The 27,071-nt window shown below is 39.2% G+C and overlaps 1 protein-coding gene across 7 annotated transcripts in view; it reads right to left on the bottom strand.

Annotated features, from left to right (window-relative positions):
- The window catches only part of cadm1a (cell adhesion molecule 1a), a 433,220-nt gene that overhangs the window by 54,796 nt on the left and 351,353 nt on the right, over positions 1-27,071 (bottom strand). For 4 of the 7 annotated variants that reach the window (XM_075486890.1, XM_075486893.1, XM_075486894.1 and 1 more), the window contains exons 7-8: positions 25,605-25,701; positions 13,844-14,016 (exon numbers count right to left, since the gene is read on the bottom strand). In XM_075486890.1, coding sequence (XP_075343005.1) covers positions 13,844-14,016; positions 25,605-25,701 — 270 coding nt within the window. Of the gene's footprint in view, positions 1-12,045; positions 12,064-13,843; positions 14,017-25,604; positions 25,702-27,071 lie in introns of all 7 variants that reach the window. The other 3 variants (XM_075486889.1, XM_075486892.1, XM_075486891.1) reach the window with 1 other exon arrangement.

Raw genomic sequence — 27,071 nt, 5'->3', positions numbered from 1 at the left:
AAGAATATCAAAAACAAATGCAAAGGGGTATTTCCATACCATTTATCGGTTTAAATTGTACTAACACTCAATCCTGTGTATTGCAATGTGTGTGAAAGTTTTTCACTAAAGGCTATGGTAACTAGAAAACAGGCTCTTTACTGTAGGTGACACAAGTTATATGATGTTCTTTGCCTCCTGAAGGTGCACATTACCATATCAACATTTGCCATCCTTAACTAGATCTGCTTTTAGGGTGAAATGACAAAAATAATACAGCACCTTCTTCAAATTCAAGCTTTTTGTTCTTGGTTTTATAACACAACAATTCACCTTCTTCAGGATACAGATGATGTACAAAACGCTACACTGTAAGTATTTCTAAGATTAAATCACAAATTGAGCATGTGCTTGAAAACAGGAGCTCTTGAATTTTTTATAAAGAAACCGCCAAGTTACAGGTACTAAACTTAAATGAGTGTGTAGCAACTGACCAAACCACAGTAGGCAAGAATCTCCAGATGCTTTGTCACACTTGGGAAAAACCCTTTATATGTTGAAGCTAAAGAACACAGAGGAAGAAAAACAATAGAAGCCCACAAACTTAAATAAAAGCCAGTTGAAAGAAATGGGTTTGAGCTGCTTTTTAAAGATGTCCCCAGTGTTCACAGCTCATATATCTGATGGGAGAGAGTTCCAAAGTTTAGGAACAGCAACATCAAAAGTACATATTCCTTTGGATCGAAGCTGAGATCAAGGAACAACCAACTACCCCTGATCAGATGACTTCGGACTTTTACTACTGATGTGGGTTGCTGTAAAGCTTTCACATACAAGGCTATAAAAGCAACAACAAGGATTTTAACCTGGATTCTGAACCTGATGCCAGTGTCAGTCTAAAGAAATCAAGACGGGTGTTGCATGAGACATCTTTGTCAGCAGCCTGGCAACTGTATTCTGGACCACAGGCAGGCGATGCACTGCTCAGCCAAGTGAAAAGAGACTTTCTGAAATAAAAGCATGGCCAATGATTTCCATCTTCATGAAGATACAACAAGCAGTTACAACAAGTAGTTACTATTAGTACTAAAAGTAATTATTAAGTATTAAATGTTTAAAGTTGGCAATTTAGGTTGGAACAAGGAAGCCTGGGGCTGTGTACAACACATGACAGAGAAGTTGGAAAGTACTCAAACACAGATTCATGAATGATGTTTGATAGATTTTACATGAGTATTGTTCCAGAATAGCTTGGATTGTGTGATTAATGGTTACTGAACAAGCACCACCATGTGCACAGCTTAAGCTCAATGAAAGCTCTGAAAGCTGAAACTTGTTTACATTGACCATTTACCAGATGAAAAATCTGTACTAGCGGCCATTTTCATTTTCATTTGCAATCCATACTGTTTAAAAACCTTTTGTATTGACTATGAAGTCAACACAAACTCAAACTAAGCACTTCCAAAAGTCTTATTAAAGGAGAACAACACGTATTGGTGAAATAAAGACAGATAATGTCTTATTTAGAGGCTGTATTGTCTCTGCCCTGTTTTCTCCCGTTATATGGATATACGCAGATCTCGAGTAATCAAAATATCTTACGAAGGACGCCGACTTTCACCAAACTGTTATCGGTGAGTAGATGAACGTATTTTATGCCAGAAATAAGGTCCAGGTTTAAAAAAACAAACTTCTCCTTTACGAAGATAATAAAAGTTATCCTGCTGTTGTTAATGTATTCCCTGAGGGTACTGAGGTTTTTTGTATACTTTGATATAAAAGTAGCCTTCCCTGAGGGCAGGAGTTGTACAGAGTAACTGCAAAATTCACTGAAAATAATCTATTCTCTGCACTTTAAGAAAAGTAAATTAAGTCATTTAAATCCAAGACTGAAAGGACCATGTTGCTCCTTAGAGCTGTGCCTGGAGCTAATTCAAAATTGCAAAAACACCTTCAGGTGATTGTGGATCAGAATTCAAATTATACGAAAGAATGACATGTTTTCAATCCATCAACAACGCAGGTCTTTAAAGACAACCTTGAAAATACAAAAGGCTGTAGAGACCAATGTGAGGACCAAGGCGGGCAGAAACGTTCCGTTGGGAAGTCAACTGGCAGACGGAGCTAAAACTGATGAGTTTCACACATGCTTTGGAGCCAACAAACTCCAGCACGGGGGCGGTGCAGCCTAATTGGTTTTATCCCATCATGAACTGTGAGGGTCCAGCAGATGTTTGGGATCATCAGTGTCAACAACTCATTAAAAACTTAGCACTCCAAAAATAATTCAAAGAAAGGCAGGTGAGCTTGCCTGAATGTACACAACGCTTCCTCTAATCTGTGGCAAGCTGGTGCAATGTATCAAAGAATACCGGAGCTCTTTGACTTTCAAATGTGACAAGCAGAATGTGTTTTTCCTCCTGCTGAATCATTGGGCCTTGTTTACTGATGAGGCTTATGAATCAGTGTTTTCTGCTCTAAACGAACAGAGCAGGTGCAGGAAGCTCCCAGACTCAAGCTGAGAGGAATCGTTCCTGTGAAAGCTGGAGAGTTTGAGAATTTCATGTGAGCATTAGATGGTAGAGACACGATACATATGCACAGTGTCTGTAATCACACCAAAATATATATGTATATATACCACTTATCACCCAAACCAAAGAACATATGATCCTATTCTGATCAGCTCACTGCACAAGCTACTAACATTATTTGAAGTTTATCCCATTTACTAACATAACTTAGATTTATCTCGATACTTAGATTAAAGAACATATTTACCACATCCATCCTCACATTAACTGAATTCACTCATGCTGGTAGTATGGCATTGGTAAACCCATTTTGGATGGTGCTACTGAAGTGTCATCACCGTTCTTCCTGGTGATGGATGTGAGCTCGACTCTTTCTAATGCAGGCGCTGAATTTCTGCCTCCTATCTCGAGGAAGTTGTTTTCTCCATTTTGCTTTTATGCTTTGCTGCTTCTGTTTTCCGACCTGATACACAGCATAACTGTAACTGATTTGCTGTTTTGTCTCATAATCCATTTACTGTAGTGCCTTTCCTTTTTAAAAGCATTTCAGTTTCCCTCTGTAGAGTAGAGGTTGTACTTGTTCTCTGTGTAAACCAGAATATACTGTATATATATATCTTTCAAGTGTCTTTGTTGTGATTTGGCACAATATAAATATGACTGAATTGAATAGAACTGAACTAAACTTTGCATGCCCTTACTTACTGGCAGTTGAAGTTATCAATTTAAACATTAATACACTTTAAATGGGTGAGCTGGCATATATAAAAACTGACCCCCTATACAAAGTCTTAGATGAGGAAATAAGCTTTAGAGACCAATTTGTAGAATTATTTTTTTTAATGTAAATTATGGCCTTTTAACATGGGGGTTTATGAGGAATTGCAGATGATTGTACATCTGCTTGTATACGTCGACAAACTAATTAAACATATTTTCATATTTGAACATAAATGGGGTTTCATTCTGTGTGTACTTGCAATAAAACTTTAAAATTCAAGGTCAGTCATTATGACGCAATGCTTCAGTTTGGTAGATGGAAAAGTGACGTCTAAATAATCCTCTGCTGTCTTTTTAAAGTCCATGAAGATTTTTTTCTGAAAGTTTTTTCATTATTCACTTTTAATCTTCAGACAATCAATGTCATTTCCACTCAAGCGTAATTCAAGCAGACTGAGTGCCTGCAGAATGAAAAGGATGTTCGCGGATACTCTTGTTGTCGTGTTGGATGCAACCTAACGAGACACCGGCGATTTGCGGAGCAACTGCCATTCACTTTAATGGCGAAGAAGTGCTCAGTAAGTGGGAAGATGACTGAGAGCAAAAGGGCCACTAAACATTCTGCTGGTGTGCAATAAAATCCAATGCTGGTAAAGGAGCAGGGAGGAGAAGAACTCAGTTATTGGGTAAGCTGCAGCCTGTAAACAACTTAAAACCCCTCGGCGTGGGTTCCACTAGACTGTGAAAGGAAAACCCTGATGGTTGTGTTTTCTTACCCTGTAAAGTAAGAGAGGCACTGAGAGTTGGAGCGGTACAGGCTGAACTCTCCTCACTGTTAACATTGTTAGTGTCAAACAGTCTTATGGTGCTCTCCATCACTTAGGGTCACAATAGTCTGCAATCAGATGCATTAGTGGAGATGCTGGCTCTGACTGCATTTGTTTTTGCTGTCAGGCAGGGAGGATATTATACTCCACTGTAAAGTTTAAAAACTTGTGCTGAAACAGTGGCTTGTAATAATATTAATAAAAAAACTAAGCGAAAGAAATAACAAAATATTAATATTCATTAAATTCCATTCATTTTTATATTTTCATCAGCTGTATATATTGTACAGTATATGTACGGCAGGTAGCTTCATGAAACTTCCAACACATATGGTTTTCTTTGCAATGGTGATGAACACATATTACATTTCTAATGAATACATTTCTTAAAATAAAACTCACTTTACAAAGTGTAAGTGTGCTTTACCACATGCACATCAAGCCATGTGGTCTGGACCAAGGAATAACATGTTCATACTGATATGTTCAAAATAAATAGTAACAGACAACAAGACTGAAGGGGTCACCAGGATGATAATCAAATGATTTTTCACCTTAAAGCCTTCAGCTTGGCATTTCTGTGCCACTATGATAGCCATTTGTCAATCACAAGATAGCTGAGACCTAGGGCAAAGTTGGTTTCGTATTATTATGATTTATCATTATTATTATTATTATTATTTCAGAGAAAAAGGTCCATATCAACAACAAAAAAACAGAAACCCCATCACATTTTTATAATCTTTAATGCAGGGACTTGTTCAAATGTATCCAGACACACTAAGTCAAATTTAAGTGACATTTAATGGAACAAAAATCCTCCACAAACTATTTGCCACTGAGTGTCTAACTGCATAGCTTGCTTTTGTTACAGCTTTACAACTGCCTGTTGAACAGCTGCCTGTTTTAGTCAAACTGTTCAACCTTACGTTTACCCTCTTCACCTATGAACTTGTGGGATTTGTTAGACTCGTTAAAGTAGACATACAATGCTGCTTTTTGACAAGCTGGCAAAATTGAGGTCTTAATGAAATGACATGCTTTGGTGACAATAACACAGAGAGACAGCACAGCAGCTTCTTCTTCATTCAGTTATTTTCAGCTGTATTCAAGCGGAACATTTTGGGGCATTGGTTGACCCACCGGACCCTACACTGCTCCTTTCTTCCTCAGGGTTTGAGATCTGTAGTAACTCAATAACCCTTGGAGCACGTTATTAAGGTATGAGAGAGCACACGGTAAACAGCCTGGGAACTCAGACCATTCACCAAACTGATAAAAAAATAAATAAATGACACGATCCTTCTGTCACATAACGGCTCCATAAACTTTGTTCTAGTATCAACATTTATGGGTGCTGTACTGATGCTCAGTTTTCTCTTCATGTTTAGTAAACTATATAACTAATGATGAGATTTGATGATAAAGTAAAGCAAAAGGCAAGAGCAATAGAGTTTAAACTCCCCACTTCCTAAGAACAACGACTGCAGCATCATCTGAAGTTGAAGGTAGGCGTTGGAGGAAGCTGGATAACTGTGATTAGTGAAGCATGAATCCCCTGCAAATCTCAACAGCTCACTGAATGACACATTTTCAGTTCGAAGGGGCCAAAAACAAAATGCCAGGGATGTGTTTTCTGAAATTTTTTTAATTAGTAGTGACTTCAAACACTGACATATTTTCTCTCAACTGCTATCCACAGACGGGTTATTAATGGAGGAGAAAAGAGATGAGTTACTGCTAATTTAAACAATCCTGTGATCAGTCAATAATTACTTCTGCTAAACAGATTTTGCTGGGTGAAAATTTTACCAGGTTTCTTAGTCCAGTTTTATGAAATTTGTTGATGGAGAACCACAACAGAATGCAATGAATATATAATACAAGAGAAAACACAAGCCTGTGTGTTTTCAGTTTAAAAAAAATACTAATACTAATAATAATACATTTTATTTATAATGCACTTTTCATTTAAAAGAAAATCTCAAAGTGCTAAGAAGTTGTAAATGACTAATGAACAATTATTCACGCTCTCTGTAAGTTACACAACTTCGCATTTAAACATGGTCGGCTGTGAAGTTTTCACTTGAATATGTTTAAAACTTAATGATCATTTTAAAGCTAGTTGTGTATTGCTACGTTTGCGATGTCTTCTATCCGACTTCCTGGCACACGGTCCACGTTCTTTCTGAAATCCACAGCAAAGGTTAGAATTTTTTTTTATTTTCTAACATATTTGAGGCTAATTCTAAGGAAGAAAAAAAACACGGATAGCAGAGTTTTGCACATCCGCAGGGACTCCCACAGAAATGACAGGATGTTCAGTTAACTCATATATGAACACTCACACGTATGAAATCGAGGTGTCAGACCTGTGTCTGTTTCACTGACGACTGCAGCGCAATACCTGCCGGTTCCGTTTCGGTCCGACTCGATTCAGTTTTGTTTTTCCAATAATCAACAATAATCTGACATATGACATCACAGCTTTTCACGACCAACTACAGAAGGAAAACATCTGGGTCGTACCAAATCCAAGAGCTGATTGGTTTAGATTTTGGCTCATCATTATGACATTTAACATACCTTTCATTAACGCTGTATGGTGGAAGTTTCGATTTTTAATCTTCATTCTTTTCACAAAGTAAATATTTTGTGGCAGATAATTGTTTCGTTAGAGAAGTTGAATGCATTTATATAAGATACATAAGTAACTCCATATGGCGGAGCATGTTTAGAAGCCTTTTTGACTTGCTTCATTATTGAAGGAGTGGGATGTATAGATGTTTAAAATAACAGCCGTCAGTCTGAATAACATATGTTTGAAACAGGTCTCTCATGAGATTACCTGCATAAATAAAGGTTAATTAAAAAAAATATATATATATATATATATATATATATATATATATATATTCTGATGTGATGCTAAATAAATGGGTTGTCTTGACTCAGTACTTGACTAATCGTTTATGATTTTGATCAGTAATTTAGTTTTAGCTCAGCTGATTTTCAAACGGCTACAAACTGAAATGATACTGATTTTCATCAGAATTCATGTCGAATTAAGCTTTTGCAGAAGTCCAATAAGAAAGATCCGTTCCCTAATGCCTGCCTTCATCTCTGGGTGTATGAGCTGCTGCAGTTGCACTTTGCCGTCACTTCCATTTTCCCTCCCTGTCAAACCCACCCATTCTCAGTTTTGTCATAAAGCTGTGGTCCAATGATCTCCGTGCCCGCTTTCTGCACGCAAATAAGATTTGGTGCTTGTTCTTTTACGTGCAATGCTGTTTCTCCAATTCTGCCTGTCACCAGTCTTGTGCATTCCTTCCCCTATCCAATATTCACCAGTGGAGTCAACTCCACTATGAGCATCCAGACACTCAGTGGCCTGTCTTATTTTATGACTTCAATTAGGACACTACTTTGCTTCATCTGAGTAAATGAACCAAAATTATTTTAATACAAACTCACATGTACATTCACAAATTTGAAATGATTTCTACTGATTGAAATTGTGGTTCAGATCAGAGTTATATGTAAAACAGTCAGTGGGGTTACATGGCACTGAAAGGATCGGATTATTGGCTAAATTACAATAAGACTTATTAAGAGTTATTAAGTTCATGTAGACACCTTAATCGGACAAGAAATTGGATCGGATCAGATTAAAACCCCGAGATAACTCGGTTGAAAGTCAAATTAAACCTGCATGTAGACGGTGAAGCACGTGGTGAATTAGACTTTGCGTTCGGCGGCATGCTCGAGATTTTTTCCCGGGGTCGTGAACCGGAAGTCGGAAGAGACGATATTACTGTTGTCGGCGCCGTCGGAAAGAAACAAACAACGCGATGGAGAATGTGCCGTTGTGCATTGCGTTTGTGCAATAAGCAGCTCATCACAAACGAAATGTAGAGGGAAGTAGCTTCATCTTGCTCTTAGTTCGCCATTTTCTTGAATGCCTGAGATTGTTGTTTTTGTTGTTGGTGGTGAAGAGGTCAACCGGAAGTGCCTCTATTAGCAATAGTTGAAATGGGTACAGCGCCACCTATCGTATCGGAGTATGACATGCTTTGTCCCAATGATTCGATTCATTCACCGCCATATATTCAAGGATAATTACCCTTGCTCAAATAAGGAGCATAACCTAACTATAGCTATAATTGAATTAATCTCACCATGTAGACCCACTGACTGAGTGTTCTTCTAACATCAACACGCTTAAACCTGCTGGGAACACTAGCTTTTCTACAGATTTTATTTGGCACGAGCTGCTGTTGAGTGACAGGTCCTGTCCCACACAGCCACAGTATGAACTGTGGTTTCAATTGAAATCTACAGAAGTGTATGCAGTTCCTATCACGCCTGCAGGCCTCCACTAAATGTTCCATAAGGCTGCCCTTGCCCTGCGGGCTGCTCTTTAAAGGGATACAAGGTAGTTTAGCGGCAGTATAGCGATCTCTATTGGTCAAACTGAAATTCTACACTGTCGTTAAAATGCCCACCTGTACACACCCACTAACTAACCATCGTGGCGAATGCTGCCGTTGTGTTATTTAGTCAGTGCAGTTAGGTCATCTGATTCACAAGTGTAGACTGCCCACGTAAGATACTATAATCAGAGATTTTCTGAAGAGAGAACTCAAGATAATATGCTATAATACTGTTGCTGGAGGAAGTGGCCGGGGACAGCTCGTCTGGGTTTCTCTGCTCAGGCTGCTGCCCCCGCGACCCGATCCCCGGACAAGCGGCAGATAATGGATGTATGGATGTATGGATGGACTGTTGCTGATCTTGAATGGGATTCTTCCCTCATCATGGTGTATTCGTGGAGTGATTCCTTTGTATTAGCAGACACTTACAAAAGTTACATCTTAGACAGATGCGCGCAGGCACTACCAACACACGCCGCAATAAACGCAGACTAGCGCTACACTATTCCGATTATAATCACAAATTAATCAATTTTCATTTGTAGATAACAATTCTTGTTCGGATCAAAACGCTATTCTTATTCTAATCAGGTCAGTCCGTGTATTTCTGAAGCTAGGCTACGTCTCGAACTCAGGAGGAATTAGAGCACCATCATCACCTGTCTCTTTACGATCTAAAACGCAGATCACTATGGTAGATGAACAAGATCACGCTTGGAGAAATTTCACAAAGATGGGAAGTGCCAACATCGAACGTTTCATATTCAGTCTGTGAAAGGCAGAATATGAAACGCTTGGTGTTGGCTCTTCAACGCAAGCGAACACATAGCTACAACTACAGCTAGCATACAGTACCTAGCTAAGTGCCGTAAACACAAACGACTCTTCTCGCGCATCACGACACTTCAGAAGCGGGTCGCTCCTGCCGAAGTTACATATGGGATTTTTAGCATACAGACCCCTGTTGGGAGCGAGACAGGCTTCATTCGCTTACTATTGACTTGTTTAACCTTTGTTAAACTCCTGAAGGCTATAATTTTAGGTGAAAATGCTACCTAGTGCCCCTTTAAGTACCGATGTTCAAAAGGAATGTCTCTGTTTACATACATGTCCTACAGATGCTTACGTAAATGGTCGACTGCAGGGGTATTTTCATGGTGGTGTCAGTGTAGGAACAGCAGGGGGTGTATTTATGTGTGGTGGTGGAAGGAATACCGAAAACAAAAAAAACAAAGTCAGAATCAGCTTCTGACAGCTAAAGCCACAACACCCTGTCTTCCTATTAGCAAGGCAGACCTGAGCACAAAGTGCTGCAGAATTACAGTACACGTCAGTGGTGTTGCCCTACACACACATCAAAGTCATCAAAAGAAGAGCTCTGAAAGGATGGAGGTCTGATGTGGTTTTTAATGGCGGTTGATCTTTTTTTTTTGTGAAAGGCTTCTGGTTGACATCATGTTGCATTACGTTGTTTATCTTTTTGTTTCCCTTAACAGGGAGAGATGTGGGTGGAGCAGATAGTTGGCAACTTGTAGCCCTCACCATGGGGTTATGTTGCCCAGAACTAGCAAGAATGGATGCATTAAACATTTTCAAAAATCTAAACTTCATCCAAACTGACCAACTAGGTGGCTCTTGGTGAATGGGTGTATTTTACTTGTGTTTTGAGTTTACTATAAAGTGACTACAAACCCAATCTTTCATTAGTAACTGATATCTTGAATGATTAGAACTCTGATTCATTCAGCCTTAAAATAAGTCTTTGTCTACCAGCAGAGAGACTTCATATCTATCTCTGTTGCTCAAAAAGGGCTCTTTTCTGTAGTGAATTCTTATGCAACATAAGTATGTGAAACAGCTTAAAGGGGCAAGTCTTCCTTCCGCAGTTTTGAATGTTAAATCAAGAGGATTCAATACTACTGTAAATAGAAGAGAAATGCTTTCAATGCTCACCCCACAGAGGAAAAATTAGGACGACAGATTCATCTTTTGGCTCTTCTGCTGGCTGAGCAAGTTTTTATAGAATTAATGTGAGCCATTTTGGAGCCTTGCATCAAGATCTGTTTTGTTGCAGCACCGCCAAACTAATGGTGGGCTAAGAGGACTCACTGTTAAATAAAGAACTGATGCAGAAGAAATTATGCTTCAAAGTCCTCCAACACAGTTCTAATGAACTCAGAGCTCAAGTGAACAGTTTATTTTCTACCTTATATCATCAGCTGTGTTCTGTGGGAAAAAGGCAGGTATTGATTGGAACTGGCAGTTTTCAAGTACACTGACTTTTGTTATATACATTACCGAGCCTGGAACTGGCCTAAATTATGCGGGGGCTGAGATACCACAGTTCATGACGTTGGTTTCCAGCCCTGCAACACACTGTTTAGCACAACTTTTGATTGACATCTTTGTGGCCTCTTTAACATTACAACACACCTTTCAACATACTGGCTTAACAGTGATAATGGCCATTGTCAGATTTATATTGGATTAATGGCATGATTTAATTAGAAAACAAAGCAGGTTATATTACTCCTTTGTGCACAAAAAGTGCAACGTAATACCACTTCCCCACTGTAGCTGACTGTAGCTGTTGCAACCTAAACAAATGCTTTGGACAGTTTTTCTTTGACACCACTATGAACAAATTACTGAGATCCAACTGCAGCGTTCCAGTGACTCAGTAACCTGCAAAATATCTCAGAAGAATATGTCTGACAACGGATCGCGAAGACCCTCCAGCCATTTCTGATTATCAAAGGATCAGGAAGGGACTAGGCATTAAGCCGGAGCCAACATTTCTAACAAGACTGTATTGGATTAGATAGAAATAGTTCTTAGTTTTTCTTGTGGGTCATTTCGTGCTTACTATAATGGGCATCATTATCAATAGAAAAAGCCTTTGAAAAGCTCTTCAAACCCCTCAAACAGCTTGACACCACAGTCCTAACATGGAGTAACAGCTGCAATACAGCAGTGAGTTGTTTCGTGATCTGTCGTTTTAGTGCACACATCATTAGCACAGCAGATCGCACTGCTGTAAATAACATTCATTCAGCTGGTTTCCATCAGGCACTGAACTTCTCTTTCCTTCACCACATACATAAAAAAGAAGCCTTTTTCACTCTGCTAATTCACCCTGACAATAGCAGCCAAATAATTTCTCTGCGGGCTCAGGGTCTACCAAAAGCGACAGGGAAGTAATTTCAGTTGGGGAAAATGAGCACATTAGAGTGTAATGTCCTGCTCAGGGAGAAAATGTTATTGGTATCAACAGTACAAAAAACATGTTGTGAGATAATACGATGAGGACAGAAAAGGAGAGGAGGGAGCTGGATCAACATGGAAGCCACAGAAATGAGGAAATCTGGCAGAAGTAGGTGGAAGCAGGTTAAGGGATTACTCCTGTTATATTAAGTGGAGCCACAGTTCTCGACAGTTTACACATCACACTCATCTACTGATCCCCAGCTGGTATTCAGTTAAAACAAACACACACACATAAAAAGAAGTACACTCGTTGCACATTACATATAGATTGAGTTTTCTTACCTGGATAGTGGTGTTGTGCTGCAGGGATTATAAAAACATTATGCAAATACGGAATTTGGGGGTTTATAAATAAAACTGACTTGACTTACATTAGAGTGTAATGAAAAAGTGATGTATGGCCTCTGGACTGATATATTTGAAATTGAATCCAATGACTCACTGTAGCTGGTGAGGCCAGGTTTACCTTTAGAGTGAACAATATGAGGGAATTTTCTTGTCACCCCCTGAAAACAGCTAAACTAAATTTGAACCTTGTGGGGCAGCAGGGGTTGATATCTTGCTCAGAACCATTTCCAAACATGTTTCCATACTCCCCAATGTGCTCATAAGAATTCAACGATTAGGGTGCAGTCGTACTTGGGATTCTTTCAGTTTTCAGCAAAAAGTAAAAGAAAGAAAAAACAATGAAACAATAGAGACAAAATGTAGTTTATCATTTGTCTGCTGAGGAAAATGATCAAATATTTTACATGTCTACAATAAGCAGTTAAACAAAAGATGATATCAGTTCTATTTTTAATCATGAGTTAAGCAATTTTAAGTCTGAATGGATGGCTGATCTGTTATATTTCAATCACAGGGAGTGATTCAAATCTGATCATCGCATTTCAAATGGAGGAACTATTGCTATCCTCCCCAGGAGTGGTGTACATACAAAGATTACTCAAAAATAAAGTGTTTCCGAGTAACTAAATACTTCTCTCCCACTGGCTAATGTAAACATTGATGAGTCCACCATCAGGAGAATACTGAGCAAAAATTATGTTCATGACAGGGCTGCTAGGAGAAAAAGATAAGCACTAAAAAGAAAAGCACTGCCCGCATGCAGTTTGCTTAAGATCATGAGAAAAAACAACAGAAGAAAAATGTTTTGAGGCCAGATGAGACCAAATTAACAGATTTATTTAGAAACTATACTTTATCTATCCCAAAGGGTAATAATACAGTGCAGATGATGTAGTCAGATGATGTTTTAAGTCACTAGATTAGATCATGAAACTTTAAAGTCCATCTGTTTTCTAATTATTTCTAAATATTCCACCTATTTTGGTATTTGATTTATTCAGTGATCTTTTGTATTTTTTTGTACATTAGATCTCAATAATCAAAAAGTTATTTCTAACCTCTTCCGACTGCATGATTCTACAGCATATCAGGAATAATAAAAAAAAAAAAATCGAATAATACCCGTTTTATATTCTACTCAACAGTTTTACTCTCATTGTTCCAATTTCAAGGTATTCAGGGAGAATTTGATCTGAATAGGTCTTCAAACACCAGCATGTAATATGGGGATATTAATGCAGTGTGTCAATTCCTCTTCAGATTAATTGAAATAGCCAATCATAATACAGAGAAAATGATAGAACATGATGTTTATGTCTTCCGTTACAAAAGAAGCACAGCATTAAAAACATCCTAAAGAGCAGCAACAGGTGAGACGAGTCATCAGTCTGACAGCAGATACGCTGCCTGCATCGAAAAAAACTTTTTTCACACTGCGATTTAAGCCAGTGTGTTTAGTCTGGTACAAGTATTAGTAATAAGCACCTGTGTTAACAGTTTATCAGTCCTATAGATCGCTTAATGTTTCACAAATAAAATACTGTGTTCTTTTTGTTCAGTCTCTTATAACCTGCTCAAACAGAATGATGCAGTAGAGACTATTAAATATTAAGATAAAAACTGCGTGCAAGGGAGAAACTTCATATATAAGTGTTCATTTAGTTATAGAAAGGAGAATAAAAACAATAAATAGATGATAAAGATTAAATGGGTCAGAGACTGATGTGCTTACCATAGACATAGAGGATGTAGTCGTCATATGACTCCCCCACTGAGTTGGAAGCCACACAGCGGTAGGTTCCATTGTAGGACTTGTTTAGGCTTTCAATGTAAAGATCGCCACCAGTGATGACAGCGTGGGAAGGTACGTCATCATCCACCTTCAACCAGTTCACCCGCTGTGGCCTGAAATTAGAAGCCAAGATCTCAGGATGTGAAGGAGAAGAGGCAACATATTACAAGATGGGGATACATTCCTTAATACAAAACTGCTTTCTTTTTTGGGGGGAATAATTTAAGGGAATTTAAAGCCAATCGTTTTTTAAAACACATTTTATGTTGGATAATTAAACAACTGGATGTATATATCTCAAGTTTAAATGAAGATTTGATTAGAGTAAAACGTTCTTCCGCTTTAGAGAAAGGAAAACTGGTAAATGCAACAAAGCACAATGAAAACAGATTGAGTGAATACATTATGACGTAGGCTTTCTGTCACGTTAATCTTTTTACAGTTTGTTATCACTTCTTTGATATTTGACAGGAACTCCCCTCATCAAGTCATCCAGTTCTGCAGCTCTGGCTGCCACCTTTTGCTTTTCTCCACAAACCAACATTCAATAACTACTTATCAAGCAGTGGATGGGAAATTTCTTACTCTAGAGTTTGAATTTGCAGATTTTATGAAAATTTAATTAAAACTTATGATGCATTTGGATGGAGTCCAAATGATATTTTCTGTTTTAAAATCTAGGATAGAATATTAAAACCTTCGCACAAAAAAAAATCTCCTCATGACCAAACTTAATCTCATCTTTGGGAGCATACTGTATTATCCCAACAGAGCTCTTTGCTCTCAGACTGCAGGCTTATTTGTGGTTCTTTCTAAAGTTAGAATGGGAAGCAACTTCTTCAGTTATCAGGCTCCGTTTCTGTGGAGCCAGCTCCCGGCTCGGGTTTACAGTTAGTGATATCTCATAGTTAGTCCTGACTCAGGTGACTCTGAACCATCACTTACTTATGCCATAGGCTGCCAAGTGACCTCCAACAATGCACTCCCCGCCCTCTTTTCTCCTCTCTTTTGCTTGCCATGTATGAATGTGACCCACTGCATGTTGTATTGCTCTGTGTGACTCAAGGCCTCGGTATGCTACTCCATAGCTATTGGCCAATCCGACTCCGTGGTCACGCAGAGGCTATTAATCCTTTCGAAGTTCTCCGTCAGGGTGTTGGATATGCAAGGCAATTCACCTCCCGATCAGTAGGCGTCGCTACGCTAGACGACCTAATCTTGCGACATACTGTAATTCTATCGTGAAACTTGTTGATTGATTGTTTACCTTCTGGCTCCGTTCCACTCCTCACAGTGAACGATGGCGACCGAGAGAGAAAGACTGTTGATGGAGTTGGAGCTTATTGATATCGAAATGCAAATAATTTTGACCAAATGTTGATCGGCACACAGTAAACTCTTTAAAAAATGGCGGTGTTGTTGTTGTGAGAGGAAGGAGCTAAACTGGAAAAGTAATTCCGGAAATTATGTTGTTAGCCGAGCAATCACAACCAATCACAACCCTTGCGGTCTTTGCGAGTCTCCGTCTCCTCGACGGATAGTTAGGAATTTTGGCCGACGCACGCAAGCAACGGAGAGCATCTCTGGGAGGGTTTCCGACGACGGCGAGGGCTCTCCGTAGCATTTCCTGGACGACTGTAAATCAGGCTTCACATGCAGTTCTTCTCTGCAGAAATCTCTGCCTCCAGAGCTCCACGTCTCGGAACTACAGTTGCTGACCTGAACGACTTGCTCAGCGTTTATCATTTACTCTACCTCTACCCCTGTTATGTGCCTGTGGTGAAGAGTCAGCCTGTAACCACAAAGACCGTGAGGAGATGGTCTGAAGAGGCCTATGAGACACTGCAGGGATGCTTTGAGGTGACAGGCTGGCAGACGCTCTGTGAGCCGTATGGAGAAGACACTCAGTCAGTGGGGTTACATGGCACTGAAAGGATCGGATTATTGGCTAAATTACAATAAGACTGAATTATTAAGCTCATGTAGACACCTTAATCCAGGGGTGTCAAACTGGTCCATGAAAGGGCCGTGTAGGTGCAGGTTTTTGTTCCAACCCTGCGACAGCACAGCTGACTTGTTTCCTTCAATCAACTGAACTGGTAAGACCTTTAGTGCAGTTGATTGAATGAAACAAGTCAGCTGTGCTGTCGCAGGGTTGGAACAAAAACCTGCACCCACACGGCCCTTTCATGGACCAGTTTGACACCCCTGCCTTAATCAGACAAGAATTTGGATCGGATCGGATTACTCGCAATCGGATTAAGACTCCGAGATAACTCGGTTGAAAGTCAAATTAAACCTGCATGTAGACGGTGAAGCAAGTGTTGAATTAGACTTTGCGTTCTGTGCGTGCTCGAGATTTTTTCCCGGGGGCGTGAACCGGAAGTCGGAAGAGACGATATTACTGTTGTTTTTGGCGCCGTCGGAAAGAAACAAACAACGCGATGGAGAATGTGCTGTTGTGCATTGCGTTTGTGCAATAAGCAGCTCATCACAAACGAAATGTAGAGGGAAGTAGCTTCATCTTGGTCTTAGTTCGTCATTTTCTCGAATACCTCAGTTTGTTGTTGTTGTTGTTGTTGGTGGTGAAGCGGTCAACTGGAAGTGGGTCTATTAGCAATAGTTGAAATGGGTACAGCGCCACCTATCATACTGGGGTATGACATGCTTTGTGCCTATGATTCGATTCATTCACCGCCATATATCCAAGGATAATTACCCTTGCTCAAATAAGGAGCAACTCAGTCTTATTGTAATTTAGCCAATAATCCGATCCTTTCAGTGCCATGTAACCCTACTGATTGATGGGCTCACAGAGTGTGTAACGGACTATATCAACTTCTGTGTTGACACCATTTTCCCACCAGGGACTGTCCTTTGTTACCCAAATAACAAGACGTGGGTAGCAAAGGAAATCAAGATCATCCTCAACAATAAGAAGAGGGCTTTCACAGCTGGCAACAGGGAAGAGGTGCAAACAATCCCGAAGGAGCTGAAGGTGAAGATCGTCTCTATCTTCTGAGGCGGCTGAGGTCCTTCAACATCTGCCGGATGATGCTGCAGATGTTTTATGAGTCCGTGGTGGCCAGTGCCATCCTCTATGCTGTTATGTGCTGGGGCAGTAGACTGAGGGTGAAGGATGCCAATAGACTTAACAAGCTCATCTGCAAAGCCAGCCACGTTGTGGAAGAGGAGATGTTGAGAAGGATGTTGTCCAGAATAAGATCCATACAGGACAACTTTCACCACGCTGCACCACAGAGCGGCACAGGAAATTTCATATCTTTATTTTTTTTTCCCCCACTGTTTCCAAATCCTTGCTATAAAACTAACTTTTGGGTTTCTTTCTTGCCATGTAAAGTGTTCTGGTCAATATGTGTTGTTGCAGTGTTAATAATACTAAACTATAACAAAACAACACATGAATATTAAATAAATGAAACCAAATCAAACAAAAAAAATCAGCTGCTGCTTATTAAAGTCAGTTTGGTGTTTAAGAGCCCTTTAGATCTTTAATGCAGTCAGCATCACAGCAGCACAGATTTTTCCTGACGTCAATACATCTTGTTTCACAAATGAAAGCTTGTTTGGGACAATCGATCTGGAGATGCAACAATATGAGATCAGGGATTTGATGCCCATCCATAAAAAGGCATTTTTTTTTAATCTTCTTCACTACTGGGCACACAACTCTAATCTTATGATTTCTGAGCATCTCTGAACCATGTAATATTAGCATTTTTTTTGCTTTTGCCTCACTGTTGAATTTTTTTTCAGAAAAAAAGCTAATTTATATCTAGATTACCAGCGATTTCATACTGATATGGAAAGTACATTCTTCCCTTTGTGTACAGTTAAAGGCAACAATTGCGGCACCTTGGAATCAAAAGTTTCAAATTTTTTATTATTGTATTATTGTATTGCTTGTAGAATTTGTGTGTAGCTACAAAGCGTCTTTCTTTTTTCTCTTTTCTACCTTGACTGGTGTGTATCGCAGGGTGACAGATTCCATTTTTATGACAATGAGCTCCAAGTTCCCAGAGTCACAGAGGGTGAGGTGAAAAGAAAAACACAACACACTTCTATTTGGCTGCAGCAGCTTCCAACAACCACTGCCTGCTACTATTATTTCCCCTGAGTGTGCGCTGATGGTCTCTCTTGCTGCATTTTGTTGCAGTGTTTTAAGTTGTTTCCTTCCTTTCGAAGACATTGGGTGTGGGGGGGTACAGGCAAATGGGAGATGAGGAAAAAAAGATGAGAACAATCCAGGAGAAAAACAAACCAGTGTGTTTAATAGCTGTGGTGGACAGCTTGAAAAAGAGACTGCAGTGTCTATTGCAAGTGCTCTCCAGAAGAAGTGAAAAGTAAACAATTCAGAAATATAGAATATATTTTCCGAAGACGGAGTGAGAGACATAACCGAGGAAAAAAAAAGCTCTACAGGTGGAGTGGATGTTGTTAGAAGGGATAAAAATTAATCCTGAGAAGCGAGGTAGACAGAGATAGACCAGAGAGGTAAGATGGGGCTGCAAGGAGAGAGGAAGGGCAGGTGTCTAGAATACAAATGGCTGCCTGCAGCCAGGGCCCCCTCTGCTATCCGCTGGTAATGACTGCACAACTCTCTGCAGCTATAATGAAAATGACTTCCAATTCCCGGTTCACTGTATTGATTGTGTTTTCATCTTCATAAAATGAATATGGGGGGAGAGCTTGTCTCTATGATGAGTACACTGTGTTTGTTCTTGTGTCAGTGTACTTCTACCCCTTCAAAAGAATCATATAGAATTTTAGACTCTTTAGAATCTTTTGCAAAGCGAGGCACGTAGTTTAGGATAAGTTCTGATTACTTCCAGCCTAATTCCAAATCCAGTTTGAATTCGGCCAGTCTACGGCCATGTTTTAGCTCAAGTCAAAGGTTTGTTTCTATAGAGAATATTGTGTTAGCGCTCTTTTTTTGTTTTAACTACGAGTGAAAAGAGCTTGCGTAAAAGCACTCTTGAGATAATCATAAATAGTTAAATGTGATAATATTAGCATCTTGCAGCCCCTGCCAGAGTGTCCCGTAGGACGTAACTTAGCTCTGGGCCTAACTCCACCCATTGCATGTGAAGACTGCAGAGAAAAAGAAAGAAAGGCCTTTTAGGCTCCTGCTACAGAGCAGAACATCAGTGTGGTCCCCTCTGGCATCAATTGGATCTGTTGACTCCAGCTCCAACACACTAGGTGGTGTTCTGAACTATTTTTAACCAGTGACATGCTGATTTTCATAAATAAAGTAAACTTGCCAAGACTTGCACCAGCGCTGATGTTTCATCCCAGTACAACCACATGATTTCAGTTTTAGCTCAAAAATGTTTTAATAATTCAGAACAGCAAACTGACCCAGATGGCTACTACTTAGCAGGTAATGTAGATTAGCAACTATAACTTAACAGCTTTAATCCATTATGACCGAAAGCAACAAATGAGCTGATCTGTTCACAGGGAGTTTAAAGGGAGCCTCGGGTCTGAATGGATTAAAAGGAGGAGGGAAAGCAGTTTGTCGTGGCTTCTTGAGACCATAAAATGCTGAGGACCCCAGTCATTAGTTGTGTTTCCATTTACAAGCAAAGTAAATCTGAATTGATCTTTTGAAAAACGAAAAAAGAAATGTGAATCAGACACATTTCCATTGACTGGTTTTTGAAGTAAATAAACTAGTCTATATAGTGTTGACAGTAGGGCTGGGCGGTATGGCCTAAAATGTATACCCCGGTAAAATTTGAGCCACTGACGGTATACGGTATATATCGCGGTATGGTACTTTTGTATATAAATTACAACAGAACAGTTTCTCAGTGGTTACCATAGCACCAAATAAACACTTTCAATCAGGATGTTTGCACCAATATTAAATTAAATGTATCGTGCAAAACAGAAAACACAGGAAATATAAAAAAATATATACGTTATATTTATATTTAAAAAATAAGAAAAGGTACATTTCCTCGAATAAACTCTGTGAGAGAAAAGCCGCTGCCTCTTGGATAACGTAACTTTCATAGGCGCCTTCCACTTATTCAACATGCTCAAATATGCGTCATGTTTCAGACACCCCATTTGTGCATGTTAAGCTAACTGCTTGTTAATACGATAAGTTTTTTATTACTTTGCATGTTTTCCAAAAGAGAAAATAATCAGGATTTTGAGGATGTTACTGTTACACACCAGCTGAGACGCAGGGTAGCAAAACATTATGGGCGTGAAAACGAAACTTAGAAAATCGGCTCGGCGCATGCGCAAAACCACAAAGTAGCAAATCTCGACAAGTAGGAGAAATCGACAGAACACCGGCTTTGACTCGTTTCATATTCCGGAGCATGGTTAGCCCGCAGGTGGTAAAACAAATTACTCGTGTTACCTTGTCTTGCGATTACTGTCGCCCGGCATATCCAAGCGGATGATCAAAACTTTGCATTACTGCCATTTACAGGACTCATGAGCTATTGCGGTATAAGGTATGGCAAAAAAATCTCTACCGTTGGTGAAAAATACCGCATAAGGTATGATACCGTGCATACCGCCCACCCCTAGTTGACAGGTTTAGAAATCCATGTTACCCCCACAGTGGTTGTTTACACATAAACCACATCAGGTAGTGACAGTCCTATACAAACCTCTAAAGAGGAATAAACAAAAACAACTGCAGTGGACATCCACAAGAGGAAAAGGGAGAGATCTTTTCCTCAGAAAGGACTTTAATCTAAGAATATCAGGGATTTCGCGTAATAGGTAGGAAAATGCCAGTCAGCCACACTGACTGGTGACTTTACTTATTTACATCTTCTGAATGTGAATCAAAACAGAAATCCAGTTGCTAAAAAGAATAATACCCAAAACAATATTATGGATTTCTTTTCACTGTCAGCAGAAACCCACTTATAAATGACATATGAGCACTCACTGAGATATAATGAGCCTTAAACACAAGTTCAATAAAGAAGTTCTGCTTTGTCTGTTCATTTAAAGTGAATTTGAGCTGTCCCTGTAAGTCTGTGCTCTTAGACACTTCCACTTCCCCATGCTGTCAAAATAATTCCATCATTAAGTTTTCACATCACTGCTCACATCCAAAAATCATTTTGCCTTATTTTTCTTGCCCAATTATCCCTTAGCCCACATACTTTAAAGATTATTGTAATTTTGGTCACTCTGCCCATCAGACCTTCTTGCATTCAACCCTCACCCTTCCTGCGTCCTCCTCATCTTGGCTCTCCTGGGTGTGTCAGCCATACTCTCATTTCACCACCACTGGGGGTGTGTGGGGTCCTTTTTCTATCTCCTATCTCCATATCACATAAGGTGCCATTGTGGAATGGGAATTATTTCCTTTAGGTGATCTCTCCTCCACTGAATTAATCATTCATACCATTAATCCCTTGAACAGAGTTATTCCCAATAAACACAAGTTATGGTTCAAACATTTTCTCTTTTTTTACATTTTACGTCTCCTCTGCAGAGGAACAGCCGTCAGCAGTCAACATTAAGAGTTCCAAGAAAAAGAAAAGCCAACAAATGTCCACAGAGTTTTTCAGTATGCTCCACATGTGGCTGGGCTCACAGTCACTAACACAATTAGTTTCCATTAGCAGGGCTCTCTCTGGGGTTCAAAAGCTTTTAGACACTGTGGCTAATTGAAAGGAATTCTAATTAGCCACATATGAAGTTGATTAGCCACACACTCATTATAGCATCACTTAAAAAAAAAAAAAATCTATCATACCAATAGATGTAGTTTGTATTATGATCCAGCATAGGGCAATATAGTTTCAGCTAGACTTGGTAACACTTTGTAAAATAGACCTAGTTTGTTTGCTAAGTTGTGACAAAAATGGAGAAAACTAGCAAGCAAAGCCTTACTCAGAATCTGTGATTGAAAGTATTTTGGATTTTTCACCATAAACTGTACAGTGACAACCAAAGATAAGGTCATTTGTTGACTTTAAACATAGCTCACTCTACAACAAATCTGTGAACTCAGCTTCCATCTCGTCATCCAAGTGAGGTGACAAAGGCACCACATAGAGGCAAGTCAAAGTTTGGTCAAAGTCAAAGTCTCACTGTCTGCCATTTAGCACAGTCAGCTACAGCAGGCCGCTGCCCAGAAGCCTGTAAAGACGGCAGTAATATGTGGTCCACCGCATCAGTTCAAAGCATTGCAGTTTCTTCACAGGATGTTCACTGTTTGTATCACATGTGATGTAGTTTGGGCTAGCAAAAACCTGCTACATATCTGTTTAAGTCTGCAGTTTTGTAAGTATACTTGTTAGTCAGGAATAAAAGACAAAGTGGACTCACAAAGGACAAAAAACAAATGTTATATTTTAGAAGTCTGAAAGTTTCAACAGACGTTCTGAGCTCTATTCTGTTTCGTCAGACTCTTGACATTAAACTTAAAATAAAAGTCATGAATCCAAGCTTGTAAACTATTATTTAACTCTAAACCTGTCAAACCACCCCTTTTAAGACAATTCAAGAAAAAAAACCTTTTTCATGTCACATGTCACAGTCACAGTCTACATGAAAACAGAAAATGAAAACCTCTGAGTCGGTCACATTAATGTAATGGAGTTTTCATATCTCATGCCTGATTCGATAATTGCTTTGTTCTGTTCAAATCTGAACAGCCTTGTAAACAAACGGACATGATTGACACAAACAATGCCAACTACATTAATGTTTGGATAGTTCAGCAGGCCTCCTGCTGGAAGCTCTCAGTCCTTTTTACTCAGCCCCGTTCTCTCTAACGGCTTCATTTGCACTTCATTACATCTCATATCACAAAGACCTGTCATCCAACCAGACCAGCACCTGTGTTCACAGATGATACATGTGAAAATAATAACAGCCTAATGAGCGACAGGTAAGAGCTCTCAGTTGATGGGGCCGCATATTTCGAAGGATTGATTAGCTGAGATTAAACACTTTGTGAGTTTGCAACATGCTGGGAAAAATGACTTGATGACAGCTCTATGCTCAGAGTTGTGTACTACAAACAATCATTTAACTTTAACTGTGATTTCATAAGCACACATCCAATACCTTAAATGTGATAGTCAAACTCTCTCGGTCTCCACAGATAATATTTGCACTCATCATTAAAAACAACACCCCACCAAGCCGAACCTCTCCCGGTTAAGAAGACTCCTCTTGCTCACATTAATGCTCACCTCTGCTCTGTTCTCCCCTTTTAAGAAATCAGAAATCAAACAACCTATCACACAGCTCTAATGTTGTATTTTATAATTACTGGCTGGTTTTCAAATTTCCCTTTTGAAAGTTCTGAAAAGGGGATATGGCAGCAATTCTATTAAGTGATTATGAATGGCTACTCTAGAAATGTAAGCTATGTCTGGGCCCAGGCTGTGTCACATTGTAGTTACAGGTTTCTTCTCCAAGATAACTTGCATCAATCCAGTGATCTTTTCCTTCAACAGCATTCCATTGTCTAATTAGATTCAATTAGATTGAACAATGACCCTCTCAGATTTGTGTACTACATTTGGTTAATCTACAGATCCAGTTTTCTAACTTGTGAACTAAATTACAGTGTTAGAAGTATTTTGCCCACCACTTCTTAAAACAACATTCCACCATAATTACCCACAAGGAAATGATTATATGTAATAACTGGGCAAGCTTTGCAACTGGAATAACTGCATCTGACTTAGATGTAACATTAAAAAACTAGCATGTTACCAAGTGAAATGATTAAGCAAATATCAGCTGCAAATAAATAAGGACCAAGAAGAGTGTCATGAAGGATTTCATAGATTATTAGAGATGCCTGAATGTTCCAGAAGCAGTACTACTGGAGTTCACTCAGGCCCACCTCATTCAAAAAGATAATATAGCTCTGCAGTCGGGAACTTTCATGCCCCTCCAATAGCATACCACAGAATGCCCGAGGCAATGACTCTCTAGAGTACAAAAGGGCAGCATCAATGACAACAGACAAGACACTGATTACATCAGACGTTCTCCACAGTACGGTAAATGGAAGAGCTGGGGTTGAGCGGGGTCATATGCTGAAGAGGTCCCAAAGAATGCAGGCAAAATACGCTTAAATCAACACTAGAGATGTGAGTGAACCTTTAAAACTATGTACGTCTGACTCTTTTGGAAGAATACCAACTTTTCTCATGCACATTCCCAGGCCTGAAACTGCCCTGCAGTGCCCAGAGGCTGAGATATTGAAGTTCACAACTTTTGTTTCTAGCCTGGCATGACACCCTTATGTGTGTGACATAGTACAGACACAAAGAAATAGATAATAAAATACTTTTGCCATAGAAAATAAATAAAAAAACACAAAAGACGATTTTGCCATTTGAAATAGAGTTGAGGGAAAAAACTCAATGATAGATGCAACAGAAAGACCCAAGACAGAATAAATACTGATAAGCTCTCTTGTTCTTTGTTTGTGTTGCGTTTGATTTGCTTGGCTCTGTTGGTTAAGTTGCCATGGTGCAGGTTTCTAATTATGAAAAGATTATGAGGACCTCAATCATAGTAACTTCATTATGATGATACAACTGTTAAAAAAATTCTGCACAAGGATATAAAACATGTTTGGAGCCACTGATGGAGGTCAAAATCGTTTTCTTGAAATATAGTTGGTAGAAACCTGAAAATACAGCGCAAAGCCAACACAATAAATTCTACCTTCACAAACACAGTGCTAATATTGTCTGTTCCCTATACGCAGTGACACATACTGAGCAGCTGGCAGATGAGTGGTTTGATATTTAAGTTTACCATATAAAGAGAATAGATACACTTTACATTTACAGTCAGAGTGATTCACCATTGCCACAGAGATGTTTGTCAGGGGCCTTACCGGGTCTTAAAATGAGTTAAGTCCAACTTTAGATGAACAGCAACACATAATGTATTACAGCGTTTCCTTATTTATATCAAATAAACTAAGCCAAAATACAGAAGCATTGTGTGAAAAACTAAGTACACCCCATGATTTAACAGTTTGTAGAACCACTTTTAGCTGCAACAGTGATAATTGTTTTCTGTGTGATATCAGTCTCTCATTGTGGGATTTTGGCCCACTTCTCTTTACACTGGTGCTTCAGGTCATTTTGGTTTGATGTTATTTGTTTAAGCACAGCTTTCTTTTGGTCCAACCATCACACAGTCTGAGATGTAGATGTAGAGTAGATGCTCTCTGAGTATTGGACTGAGTGATTATGAGGTGAATATTTTTTTGAATGTTTTCCACTCGTGAATAATCTTTCTCTCTGTAGAATGATAGAGCCCAAATAGTTTGGAAATGGTCTTATAACCGTTTCCACTTTGATGGGTAGCAACAATTGCTTCTCTAAGATGATTGCTGACGTCTTTCTAAAAGTTTATAAATCATCTTGCTGGCCTGCTGTCAGCAGAAATAATAAGTGGAATAGATGAAGATGATCTATTTGTAAGTGGTGGTATTGTGAGTTATTTACATTATGTTTTAATGCTGATCCAAAATATCTACTGGCACAAAGCATATGGAAATCAGTAAAAGACAACAATGGACACACCAGTAGAATGAAATTCAAGAATGTAGTCATGGTGCATGGATGCACATGTACATGTACATCAGGTTGTTTTTCACTCCCCATAGTTAAGATTAATCGGTTAAAAAGTGTGTGTGAGTGTGTCTTACTGGGGTTTGCCTTTGGCTTGACATGCGAGTGCCAGGTTCTCTCCTTCCCTTGTCAAACCCTGAGGAAATTCTACCACGATCTTCACCTCCGGTTTGTCTAAAAGGATGAGAGAAATACAGAGAAAAATTCAATATTGCCATGGTACAACTGACAAAACAGAAGATATGCTCCTCATGTCTGTATGACGCAGATCTGCAGCATGAGCCTGGCTTGCTCCCAGGTTTCCTTTGATGAATGCATGTACATGTAATGCCCTGAAGAGATTGAAAAATATGTTTAAATGTTGATCATTGCAGTTTGGATAGATAACACATCTGACAAATGATGTCCACATGAAGCAAATCTGCAGTATGATTCATGTTGAAAATGAGTATAAATCACGCCGTGCTTGGCTTCTCACATGAAATCAGTGAATAGTAAGAATAAGGAGGTCTTCTGGTTTGATATGTGTACATGAATTTGTCTTCAGTGATGAGGATATGGGTTCATTTCCCATCGTGGGGCAGCATTAAGGATCACTGCTAATCAGGCCCTGACTGACCAATCAGCTGATCTATTCCTCACATTATCATTGAGCTAATACAAATTGCTTAAAGATCTTAAGAAGAGATCTTATTCACAGAGAACAAGTTAATGACAGATAATGGCAAGAACCTGGAACATTCAAGGCTGGAAAGGCAAGATAAAATCATCGCGTCATAACTTAAGTGATGAGCAGCAAGAGCTAATGATGTGGTTGTTTATCTTAGAATGTGTTAAAACCCTGCTACCTACATTGTGTACAAGTTTTTGACATTTAATTACTTAAAACAAGAGCATGATGTGCTTTAACAGACTGGAGGAGTTAAATTCCTGGATGATATATGAAAGGAAAAGAGCTGATAGTCTAAGCTAATTGTCTCAGTTGGACATAGCAGGAAGTACATGACTTTAATCACCTTTACCATTAAAACCATTAAAAGACAATGTTGTGTCACAATGTAGAATTAATGAATGCACATCTTTTTCTCAAATATTATTAGAAAAGAAAAACAGTCAAGATAAGAGATTATTAATGCTAGTACTGGGCCAGAAGGTTTAGTTACAAATAATATCTGAAGTGCCAGCAGGTTTTCAAGAAATACATAAGAAATGCATTTCCCATCATACCTGTAGCAGTGAAAATCAGTTTTTTTGACACACGATTAACACGTATGGTACAGTTATAAGACTGGAGCCTCATTTCTCCATCTACTTTCAGGAAAATGCAGCCCCTTGACAACCTGTTTGTTATGTGCAGGCACATTGGTTCATCCCTTCAGGGTGTTGGAATCAACTTGTTAAGAAATTAGGGCTGGCATTGCATATCAAGAACAAAATTGGATTCAGAAAACACTCTTGGGCAACTCCACAAAGGGAGGAACATGAGTAGAGGAAGCCCCACTACGCATAGCAGTTTTGTTGGCATTTGGCATTTTCACCTCCTT

Source organism: Odontesthes bonariensis, chromosome 16 (assembly GCF_027942865.1).
Source record: "Odontesthes bonariensis isolate fOdoBon6 chromosome 16, fOdoBon6.hap1, whole genome shotgun sequence".
Taxonomy (NCBI): domain Eukaryota; kingdom Metazoa; phylum Chordata; class Actinopteri; order Atheriniformes; family Atherinopsidae; genus Odontesthes; species Odontesthes bonariensis.
This window is presented reverse-complemented; position numbering and strand designations above follow the sequence as displayed.